Source organism: Myotis lucifugus, unplaced genomic scaffold (assembly GCF_000147115.1).
Source record: "Myotis lucifugus unplaced genomic scaffold, Myoluc2.0 scaffold_332, whole genome shotgun sequence".
NCBI lineage: Eukaryota > Metazoa > Chordata > Mammalia > Chiroptera > Vespertilionidae > Myotis > Myotis lucifugus.
The window spans coordinates 277,420-289,633 of record NW_005871380.1 but is presented as its reverse complement, the minus strand read 5'-3'; the positions used below and the strand labels follow the sequence as shown (position 1 = coordinate 289,633).

The 12,214-nt window shown below is 50.9% G+C and overlaps 1 protein-coding gene across 1 annotated transcript in view; it reads right to left on the bottom strand.

Moving 5' to 3' along the window:
- The window catches only part of MAPK8IP3 (mitogen-activated protein kinase 8 interacting protein 3), a 39,150-nt gene that overhangs the window by 12,975 nt on the left and 13,961 nt on the right, over positions 1-12,214 (bottom strand). The window contains exons 7-10 of the mRNA XM_023764476.1: positions 10,411-10,657; positions 9,584-9,674; positions 9,227-9,345; positions 444-455 (exon numbers count right to left, since the gene is read on the bottom strand). Of these exons, the coding sequence (XP_023620244.1) occupies positions 444-455; positions 9,227-9,345; positions 9,584-9,674; positions 10,411-10,657 (469 nt within the window). The remainder of the gene's footprint in view (positions 1-443; positions 456-9,226; positions 9,346-9,583; positions 9,675-10,410; positions 10,658-12,214) is intronic.

Genomic DNA, 12,214 nt, shown 5'->3' with positions numbered 1-12,214 from the left:
TGGGGAGAGGACCCTGGGCTGCGCTTGGCGGAGGCCTCACTGGATCCCTGGCTCCTGGGATGCACCCGACAGAGAGACACCACAGACCTGGGCCCGAGGCCTTGCCCAGGTCACTGCCCTATGCTCCTAAGGGCTCTGTAGAACCTTAAGAAATGACCGTGGGGGATTCATGACTTTCAAAAAGACAGGTCAGGGCACAGCTTCTCCCTCAGAGGTCAAGGTCACCATCAGTGGGCTAGGGAGCAAACCAAAATAAGCTTCCAAGCGGCTGCAGGCTGCTGAGCAAAAGCACGTGTGCCTTAGTGGCCTGGACGGAGTCAGGCTGCAGTGGTGGCTGCAGTGCGACAGCAGCAGGGCGTGTCCCTGGGGCACCACCCCACTCCACCTGGACTCCACTGTGGGGAAGAGGGGACTACAGACAGACAGACAGGAGAGATACACACCTGAGAACTCCCCTGGGGCCATGTCCAGCGAAGCACAAAATGACAGGGAAAGTAAGTGACAAAGGTCAATTGGTGACTGGAACCAACAAAATAAATTCTTAATAAAGAAAAAGCAACAATGATCAGCCATTTCCACGTTGACAAGCATAAAAGAATGCAAGCAGATGTCACCAGGCCTGTGGTGACAAATCCCATTGGGGGCAGAAACCCTGAAGGAAAAGGGAGGCTAGAACAGAACATCTCTCAGTCCCCAGGGGGCACAGAGCACCTAGAACCCCGGGGGGGGGGAGGGGAAGGGGTGGGAATCTAAAGCCTGCTCACCCCTCTAGTTCCAATACCCACCCATCAGAAGGGCCAGCCCTCTGCAGACCTGTAGAGATAAGAGTATACGTGTGCATGGCTGTGTGTGTGGTTGCCTGGGGATATTGTGCGCATGGGAGGGTGGTTGTGCATGTGTGCATGAGTGTGGTTGGGTATGTATGTATGTGTGTGGTTGCTAATGGGTGGGGTGCCAAGGGTGTCCAACCACAAAGGCGCCCCTCAGAGTGAGCAAGCTCTCTGGAGTGAGTGAGCCGCAGACAGGCACCCGGCTTTGCAGGGTCCCCGCCAGCCTAGATCTTGCAGGAAGGGCACAATATCAGGTAAGGGGTGACCAGAACACAGGCCCACTGTGCAGGAAGGAAAACGCTGAGTCAGAGCAGAGGCGGGGCGAGGCATGCACTGTCCTCACATGGGTCCAAACTGCTCTCTGCTACACAACTGACGATGAGACCACACTGTTCCACTTGGTTCATTTCACAAATAAAAGAAATGGTATAAAAAGTCACTTGACTTAAATGGCAAAATACATAAATTGTTGCAGGAATTCAAATAAAGAAGTGCACCAGTTCAAAAGTGCCCTCTCTCTCATCTCTCCTTCCCAGGGCAGCCACTGTTAACATTTGATATTCTTCCTCTCAGACCTCTTTCTCTATAAACATCAGTTTTTAAAAAACAAAATCACAACCACACTACCCATCTTCTTGGGCAACTTGCTTTATTTCACCTAACACTCTCACAAAGACCCACGATCACCTCGAACGCTGTCATGTTCCCGCACAGGAACGTCCCATCATTCACTACCGCACTCTTGCCGTGACTACGTTGGGCACATGGTTTTGCATGCGCAGCCAGGATACCACAATGCACAGCCTCAGGAGTGGGCCGGTGGTGCTGCTGGAGAACCTGTGGTCCTGCTCACTCCGAGTGTCCAGCCAGCAGCCCACACTGCGGCGCAGCCCCACCAGGGGGCACAACAGAGCCTGCTTCGTCTTTGTCAATCTGTTTTTTTTAAACATATTTTTATTGATTTCAAAGAGGGAGAGGTAGAGAGAGATAGAAACATCAATGATGAGAGAGAATCATTGATTGGCTGCCTCCTGCACATCCCCCACTGGGGATCGAGCCCACAACCCAGGCACGTGCCCTGATCGGGAATTGAACCTGGGACTCTTCAGTCCGCAGGCCAATGATCTATCCACTGAGCCAAACTGGCTAGGGCTGTCTTTGTCAATCTTTTGAGGAAAAAGAGTTATCTCTATTTTCTCTCCATTTTTATTTCTGTATTATTCCTGAAATTGAGCACCTTTGCATGTTTATTGGTATCTTCTGTAAATACCTTATTTGATCCTCTGTCCATTTTCTATTGTACTTGACGTATTTTAGTGATGGAGATCGTAAACACATATTCTCAATTTTCATGTGGTCACACCTGTCAACATCTTCCTCTATAGCTATGGCTATGCAAAGACCCCAAATATGAAAATGCTCTCCAATATTCTCCCAGTTCTATTATCCATGTATTATTGTGTTTAGACCTTTTTTTTTTTTAAATGTTTTTACTGATTTTAGAGAAAGAGGAAGGGAGAGGGAGAAACATTGATCAGCTGCCTCCTGCACACCCTCTACTGGGGATCAAGTCCGAAACTAGGGCATGTGCCTGGACCAGGAATTGAACCTGTGATCTCTCAGTGCAGTGGGATGATGCCCAAGTAACTGAGCTGCACCGGCCAGGCCTTATGCTTAGATCATTAATATCTTTAATATATGTAGGTATATTAAAGATCTAAGCATAAGGCCTGGCTGGTGTGTTTCAGTTACTTTTGTATATGATGTGAGGTTGGGATCAGACTTCACTTTTCTCCAGTATCTCTATCCCACCTACTTTCCAATGACTTGAAATGCTGCATTTATTACATATGATTTCCCACCTGCTCCAGGTCTGTCCTCAGCTCTTTGACCAGGAACTCAGAGTCACTGGTTTATCGCTGCCCAGAGCTCCCTGTTTCCATCATTGTAGCTTTACAAAATGCTTTGATACCTGGAATGGCCATCCTGCAACCTTTTTCTTTCTCAAAAATGTCTGGACTATTCTCACACATGTACTCTTCTGGATGACCTTCAGAATTCATTCAGAAAGTTCTAGGAAAGAACCAACCGTGTGGATCTTTTTACTAGCACCAAACGAATTCATGTACGAACAACGGGTTGATCTATGATGCCACCTGACAGCTTTACGTAGCTTAGACTTTAGATCCAAGAATTTGTCATAATTCTCTATTTACATGGGGCCTCTTTTATGTTCTTCAATTATATTTTCTAACTCTCTTTACAAAGGTTTTTCTATTTCTCATGGTTATTTATAGTCATTTTACTTTTTTTAATCCTCACCTAAGGATATGTTTTTCTGATTTTAGAGAGAAGGGAAGAGAGATAGAGAGAGAAAAATGGATGTGAGAGAAAAACATCAACTGGCTGCCTCCTGTACATGCCCAACTGGGGATTGAACCTGCAACCTAGGTATGTGCCCTGACAGGAAATCAAACCAGCAACTATTCAGTGCATGGGATGACGGTCCAACCTAGCCACACCAGCCAGGGCTATAGACATTTTCTAGGTCTCATTACAAAGTAGTGGGGACCTACTGCTGGACCCTAGTGAGGCAGAGGGGAACAAAAGGCAGACTCGAAGTGATGCAGGGCGGGTTATTTAGACTCTGAGTTTTTGTTTCCTCATTTGTGAAATGGAGACAGAATCTCCTTAGCGTAGGCTTGTTGTGAAAGTCCCTGATAGAGCACCTGGCACCTGCTAAATGGAGTATTAATTCCCTTACTCCCCAGTTATGTCAATTCTATACTGCATATTTTCATACCTTAACACTTCTGAAATTATAAATGGGTTTATAATCAATGGCATGTTATAGTTTAATTTGCAGCAATTGTTTTCTTTCTGGGAGATTTCTAAAATAATAGTATATGATTGGTGGTGGTGTAGATTCAATGAAATGTAATAACATATGTGTACCCCTTCCTTCTTTGCTACAGGAATCCACAGTCCAAATGGTGATAGAGGCATGAAAGAGCCAATCCAGGCACTGAGAGTTTGGGGATGCTGTCATCAACTATGCCAACTGCCTTAAGAATCATCTCTATCTTATTGCTTAGATCAGTGGTTCTCAACCTTCCTAATGCCGCGACCCTTTAATACAGTTCCTCATGTTGTAGTGACCCCCAATTTCATTGTTACAAATTGAACATAATTAAAGCATAGTGATTAATCACAAAAACAATATGTAATTATATATGTGTTTTCCGATGGTCTTAGGCGACCCCTGTGAAAGGGTCATTCGACCCCCAGGTTGAGAACCCACAGGTTGAGAACCAACCGCTGGCTTAGAGCATTAATGTGTTTCTGAAATGACAAGATCTTTCCACTGTGAAAACTGTCACAAGCCAGGCCGGTGTGGCTCAGTGGTTGAGTGTTGACCTATGAACTAGGAGATCATGGTTCAATTCCCGGTCAGGGCACATGCCCAGGTTGTGGGCTCAATCCCCAGTGTGGAGTGTGCAGGAGGCAGCCGATCATTGATTCTCTCTCATCATTGATGTTTCTATCTCTCTCCCCTCTCCCTTCCTCTCTGAAATTAAAAAAAAAAGTCACAAAACCAAGACTGACAGAACTACCCACTGTCCCAGTCTCTTCCCCGATTAGCAGCCACAAAGGAAACCTAGGGTCAGGCGCTCACTCCTGCAACAGGTATCCTCAGAAATACAGTGAGGGGGGACCAAAACCCCGGTCACTGACAATTACTGTGCTGAGCCACACTCAAGTGATGGGGCCGCCCTGTTAGACACAGCAGGCCGCCCTGAGTCAGTGCTCCACCCAACGTCACAACAGCACTCCACCCTCTCCTACTCAAGGCTGCCTGATTTTCCCACGCTCATTGTGCTCAAGGCTCTGGAAAGGCACCAAAAGGTCTATCACCCCCAAGAGCAGGGGCCCATTTCAACCAGAACTAGGTGATGCCCAAAAGAACCACCATCCAGCCAAAAATAAAGCATCACAGGGGAAGGCTGAGTGCACAGCATCTCACACTCTGTCCATGAGAAAAGGGTGCTGGTTTCCAGTCCTCAGAACAAAGACCCATCAGCTGCACTGATTAGACCTTCTCCTGAAAAGATCAGACCGAACTCCCTGTGCTGGGACCGACCCCAGGAGATTCCTCAGACATCATTACGGTTCCTGGGACCTACTACATCTGACTGAGAATTAATGACCCCATTTTTTATTTTTTTTTATTTTTTTTTAATATATTTTATTGATTTTTCACAGAGAGGAAGGGACTCTGTCCATGAGAAAAGGGTGCTGGTTTCCAGTCCTCAGAACAAAGACCCATCAGCTGCACTGATTAGACCTTCTCCTGAAAAGATCAGACCGAACTCCCTGTGCTGGGACCGACCCCAGGAGATTCCTCAGACATCATTACGGTTCCTGGGACTGAGCCAAACCGGTTTCGGCAATGACCCCATTTTTTAAAAAAAAATTTTTTGTATTGATTTTAGAGAGGAAGGGAGAGGGAGAGAGATAGAAACATCAATGATGAGAATCATTGATCGGTGGCCCCTGCACACGCGCCACTGGAAAATGCCCCACACACTGGGGATCGAGCCCACAACCTGGGCATATGCCCTGACCTGGAATCGAACCATGACCTCCTGTTTCATAGGTCGACGCTCAACCACAGAACCACACTGGCCAGGCAACCCCATTTTAAATTACTGATTCAGTTAAGGTGGCCTCCCGGTAAAATTCACTGATGTGCAGTTTCTAGTTCATCATTTTTTCCTCCCATCACTGTTTATGGAGATTTTGTACGAAAGTGACATTTTGAGTGATGCCGCCGAAATCGGGAGTCAATGACGACCACAGGACGTGGCCACATAGGGCTCCGAGCATCCGACAGCCCCTAGGGCTCCGAGAGGGGAGGGAGGGAACGGTCACGTGAAGAGGCCCACCAGAGAGGAGAGCTCTGCTGCCGGGGCTGCAGACAGACGGACAGGCAGGCCACCCAGGGTCACGGGCAAGGGTCACGGGCAATGACTCCTACAGAATCACGTGAGGGGCCAGAAGTGTAGGAGGAGCACTAGAGACAACAGGCAAAAGTGGGAATGACCTGAACGTCCATCAGTGGAAGTGTGATCCATCCAGACAACTGACCACTACACAGCTATAAAAAGGAATGAAGTTCTGAAATCTACTCCAGCCTGGGTGAACCTCAACGGCACCAGCCAGACAGGAAAGACCAACTGATAGGAAACGTCCAAAAGAGACAAAAGTATCGCCAGGAAGTAGAAGAGTGAGTGCTGCAGGCTGGGGAGGGGCGGGGAGTGACTGCTAACAGGTTTCCCCTTAGAGGGCGAAATGTTCTCAAGTTATGTGCTGATGACTGTCCAGCTCTGACATGCTCACATCCACTGGATACGCTCTAAGTGGGTGAATGGTATGGAGTGAAACTCCATCTCAATAAAGCTCTTTTTAAAAAAGCATAGTGGTTGGGCAGAGTCAGGGCTTTCATTCTGGGTTGGACCTGGGTTCGAGTCTTGGCTCTGTCCTTTTATCTCACCCTCCTTAACCTCCATTTCTTCATCTATAAAGTGAGGATACGAGCGGTATGATGGACTAATGGTGGCTGTGCACATAAAATGCGGGTGCTACTGGAGATAGGTACAGGTGCGGTGGGACCCTGCTCCACCTCCCTACATTCTATTTCCCACCCCTTCCTTGCTTTTCTGGGGAGGAGGCTTTTATGTATTTATCAAATTCCCAAAAGCTCAAGAGAGCATCCTGATCTGCTGAGCTCAAGAGAGCATCCTGATCTGCTGTGCCAGTTCTCAGCACACAGGCGTGCTCTCCAGGGCCTCCCTCGCCGGCCTGTAGGGTTGTAGCCTGCGAGGTTGGCCGGGCAGAAGGTGCTACTCAGGGACTCAGTGTGCGTGACGAGGTAACAGCCTTGACTCCTGTGCCTTCTAACGCTGACATGTGGCCTTCCCACGGTACACCTGCCTGTAGTGACAGCCAGCCCTGCCCCTACGGGTGTGAGTACAAAGCAAGGGAGGCAGCCTCTGGGAAAGCAACGTGTAGCCAGTCCTCAAGAGTCACACCCTCCACCTTGGGGTTCCCACGTCTAAAAATCTGAGTTAAAAAAACCTCAGAGATGTGGGCAATGATGCGCACCCACAGGCGTCCATGACAGCAGTGTTCAGACAGCAAAACTCAGAACCCAGAGAGAACTGCCTGGGTAACTTACAGTCACACCAGGAAAGAGTGAAAACGTGTAAAGCAGTGGTTCTCAACCTTCTGGCCCTTTAAATACAGTTCCTCATGTTGTGACCCAACCATAAAATTATTTTCATTGCTACTTCATAACTGTAATGTTGCTACTGTTATGAATCGTAATGTAAATATCTGATCTGCAGGATGGTCTTAGGCGACCCCTGTGAAAGGGTCGTTCGACCGCCAAAGGGGTCGCGACCCACAGGTTGAGAACCGCTGGTGTAGAGCATTAGAAGCTCAGGGAAATGGCAACGTCATCCACAAAGAAAAGGAGACATGAGCCAACCATGCACGCCCCGTGTGATCTACGGTGCCTGGAAGAGTGTCACCAAGACATGAAAACACTCATCACGGCATTGCGGGGGGAGGCGGGAGGGAGGGTTGTCCTTTGGTTTTCACTCTCTTCTCAGTAATTTCTAATATTATCTGACTATTATAATATACATGCATCATTTCCCCAAAATTAAAAAATGCCTAAAAATAGAATATATATGTCATTATCTGAACTATGTAAAGAAGAGTGGAAGGACATCAAAATACTACTAGTGATTGCCCCTAATTAGATTTTTCTGAATATTAATAGCTTTTGTATATTTATAAATATATATTTTTACAATGCTTATGATAAAAATTCCATTAAAAGTACATATTGACAAAAGTGGACATACTGTTCCTAATCTTAGACGAAAAGATTTCAGTCTTTCACCACTGAGTAAGAACATAATTTACAATATACACTCAAAAATGCACAAGATGATAAATGTCATGTGTATTTTACCACAATTTAAAAATTAGCTGAAAAAACTACCATTTCAGACACAGGAGGTGCTGGCTGACACCCCAATTAATTATGCTCACAGGTGTTCCCTACCCCAAGACAATCAACGTATGAAAACAACCAAGAGGCTACCCCAAGACGAAGAAAGTGACAACCTGCTAGACTGAAAATACCAACGGGACTCTTTCACGCAGGCCCAGGCCTGCCAACCAGTGCAGCCGGAAGGCTGCCATGACCCTGGGGACCGTGCTGACCACACGAAGTGCCCAGCATGGGAGCCCAGACCCGATCCGGGGTGTCAGTGTTCATCAGTAAAAGCCCTTCAATGTGAGCAGAGAGCGAACTACAGATCACGACGCGGAAGGCAGCCCTCGAAGACTGGGGGAGGAGAGCAGTTTCCACCCCGACGTGCCATGTGCACCGTTGAGGCGGCTGCCCCGGTTGCAGATGCTGCTCCCCCGAGCAGTGGGGACAGAGCAGCCCTTTCCCTGTGAGCCACTTCAGGGGAGCTGGGTGTGGGGAGAGGACCCACAGAACCACTGCTCCCTGGAAACACAGCCACACTCCGCCCCGAAGCCCACCCTGCCAGGGGGCTCAGTGGGGAGGAAGCACTGAGCTGCAGTCCCTGAGGTCCTGGAACTCTTCCCACAGCCTGGCTTGGGGGACTGGGCTGCTTCTCAAGACTCGGGCTCTGGACAGACAGTTGGGGTTAGGGGTCTTCAGGGGTTGGGGTGGGGAGCACACAAACACACGGTCAGGGGCAGGAGGTTTGAACCCCACTGAGACTCCCGAGGCGACACTGACTTCCTGCCTGACTGGCTTCGTTCGAAGCATGTGGGCAGTCCTTGGGTACCAGCAGCTGCCTGGCAAAACCCAGGTGCTCTACATGCCTGATGGCCACCCTGGGACGGAGGGAGGACCAGGAGCCAGTCTGTATCAAGCAGCCAGCTCTGCACCCACATCAGACCCGGGCGCAGGGAGCTCTGGTGGACACCAAGGTGCTGAGGGCGCAGAGGCACACTGACCCGCCTGGCATTTTCCTTTTGGATGGAGGAGCTGGCAACAGCCTGCCCTTCACACACTCCTGGGGAGCGGACTGCCTGTGGGCAGGGGCGGTGCTCCAGCCTGGTGCTAATTAGCATGGGTGTCTTCCTGGGTGAGAACTGTTCTAAAACTAGGTAGAGGCACAACTCTGAGTATTCTGTAAGGGGCTGAGTTTTATGGTGTGTGAATTATATGTGAATAAAATTGTAGGAAGAAGTTCTAGCTCACAGCTGACAGAGACTTGGCTTTCATCACAAATGAAACCAACAACAGCCCAGGGCCCTAGGGTCACGAGACAGCTTGTGTTTACCTAGCAGGTCGGCCCCTTCGTCCACGTCCCCGATGACCTCGGACCCCGCGGTCGACAGCTCGTGGTACAGGGAGTCAGTGTTGATGCCAAAAGCCTTGTTGACAATCCCCTGGGTCGGGCTGTGAGGACACGCAGCGGGGAATGGCAGAGTGAGTGGGCAACATCCATGGGCCAAGGTGACACCCTACACAGGCACTCAAAGCCAACACTGCTGGTGCAGGTGCAGGCGTGGTAGGGGGCAGCGGTCAGCCCGACCTCCTCCCACTGTGAGAGGCTATGGGGGCCCCTCAGCAAGGGCAGCGACTCCTGAGGTGAATGCTGAGCTGATGAGGACCCGGCCCTGGGCCCAGTGAGTACCTGTTGCCAGTGCGATCGAGGCGGGGCTCCAGCTCTGGGGTGGAGTCGATAATGTCTGGAACATCAGACCACTCGTCACTGCTGCCCATGCCTGGGGAACAGAGGGGGACAGGGGTCAGGAGGGTGCCTGAAGTTCCCTGCATTACTCACGGTCGTCCTCTGGCCCCAGGTCTAGAGCCCCCTGCTAGACTACCCTGGAGACACCCTCAGGAAAGGGTTTTTCCCAGGCTGGTGGCGGGTGGGGCTGTCCCCCAGAACTGTGCCTCCTTCTCATGATCTCCTCTGAACAGGACACCGTCCCAATTTTTCTCCCCCTTTTCCCTAGACGCATCTGCTGGATGGTGGTGGTCTGTTGTTAGAAGCTGAGTTGAGTTGTATCCCCCAAATTCACACATTGAAGCCCTAGCCCCCAGGACCTCAGAAAGTGACTGTGTTTAAAGAGTTGATCAAGGTAAGATGGGGCCATTAGGGTGGGCCCTGCTCCCATCTGACTATGTTCTTCTAAAAAGAGGGGATTAGGATGAAGACACACAGAGGGAGGACCATGTACACACACAGGGAGATGGCCTCAGGAGAAATCGGCCCTGCCCACACCCTGATCTCTGACTTCTGGCCTCCGGAACTGAGAGAAATAAATGCCTGTGGTTAGCGTGCCCAGTTTGTGGTGTTTATTATGGCGATCCGAGTGGACTAAGACATCTTCCAAAATGACAATATGTAGGAAGGAGAGAAATCTTCCTGGACGGATGAGGGTGGGGAGGGCAGGAGAGCAGGTGGCAAGTGGATGGTGGCTGCACCGCCCAGGGAGTGCCTGGTAGGCGCGGTACCTATGCTGACGTTCCGCATCTCCTGCGTGACCTGGACCTCCATGTGGCGGCTGTTGCGCTTCTCCCGAGCCCGCTTGCTGCTCTTGGTGCCGGTGCCGTAATCCCCCAGGGGCTGCAGGCTCTCGCTGAGGGGGGTGACGGCGGCCGAGGGCACGGAGGACGTGGGCGTGTTGGACTTGGTGCCTGTGGTGCTGGGCGTGGCAGCCACTGAGGACTGGCCGGACTCGGACATCTCGTCCTGGGGACACTAGGGCCAAACACAGGAAGAGGGGGAGCTCGTTGTGCACCCCCCCCCACCCCGGGGCTCTGGATGAGGCCCCTCGCTCAGCTTCTTTGCCACTTGACCATAATGAAACAGCATCCGAACTGGGACAGGTGGACCCCTGCTCTCCCGTCGGGCCGATTCCTCGTGACCTAGTCACATGGCTCATCTAGCCACTGCCTCTGGCTTTCAGGAGGCAGCCACCACCTTATGTAAACTGTTTAAATGGGGGCTTTCAGCTTGCACACTCCCCGATGATGCCGCGTGTGATGGACATGGAGCTACACAGATATGGCAGGCAACCCTTTGCAGCCAGTGGGTGGTCAGAAACAAGTTGCCGCCCAGGGTGGGCGGAGGGCTCTAACGGGGCCAGGGAGGAGGCCTTCTGACCCAATTCTCACTCTGCTGCTTGGCACTGGCTGGCTGTCCCACCCACTCCTGTATCCTGCTTCCCACCCTGGCTAGTCAGGAGCTGTGAAGGGGTGCGCACCTCCCCAATTCTGCCTGTCATGGCCTCCCAAAGAGACACAGCAGGGGATATGCAATGCTCAACCTCCACAGCTCAAAGGGACCACAGTCTACTCCAGACATCTACGCAAGTACAAACTGAAAGTCCATTTCCACAGAATGGGACACCCCCAAAATGTCCCAGGAGTGAAAAAGACCAGGTAATTAAAATCTGCAATCGACTGTTAACCTTAAGGTTTTCTTGGAGAGAACACATTCCACTTGAATCAGTATAGGATGTGGAACACACACTTCTTCTCCTGCAGCCTTCCCTCATGGAACCATTGGACAATCGCAATAAAAATAGCCCCCCCCTCGTCTATCGATAACCGAGGCACCCGAGCAGGTGCCCAGAGCCTCTCTGCAGCCTGCGGACAGCAGTTCCCCTCGGCCCGTCCCCTTTCATGGTGCCGAGAAGGGCATGGTCTCAGGAGGGCTGAAGCTCCTGGGGTGGGGGTGCGGCTGAGAGGCGGCTCACGGTGCCAGGGCACACGGTTTCTCCAGAGGGCACACTTCCAAGGGAACTTCTTAACCGGGGAGGGGCTGATGAGGGGGTGTCCCGCCCGCTCCAGAAAGCTGGATGAATGCTGGGACCCACCTACACTGCCTGCGACCAGGAGCCAGAGCTGGTTGGAGACTTCTGAGATCTATCTATTCCAGCCAGGCCCAGGCAGGACACTGCCTCTCCCTGGGACAGCAATTTCCAGCTTCATCTAACAGGCCCCAGAGACTTCTCTACCAGGAATCACAGTTCCACATCCTCCTCTAGGCAGGGTTTTCTGACCTGGGAGGCCATGTCCCAGGGGACGCCTGTGACATCTGGAGACACTTGAGGGGGTTAAGTGCTCTTGCATGGAGTGGGTGGAGTCTGGGGGTGCCCCTCCACATCCCACAGAGCTCAGGACAGCCCCACAGCCCTGCTAGTCGAGATGCAGAGGTGAGAAGCCCTACTTGAGGGCTTGTCCCACCCTCCTTAGATGCACCTCTTTTAATACATTTCAAAAAGGATTCGGGTTCTACAGTTTAGGGTCCAAC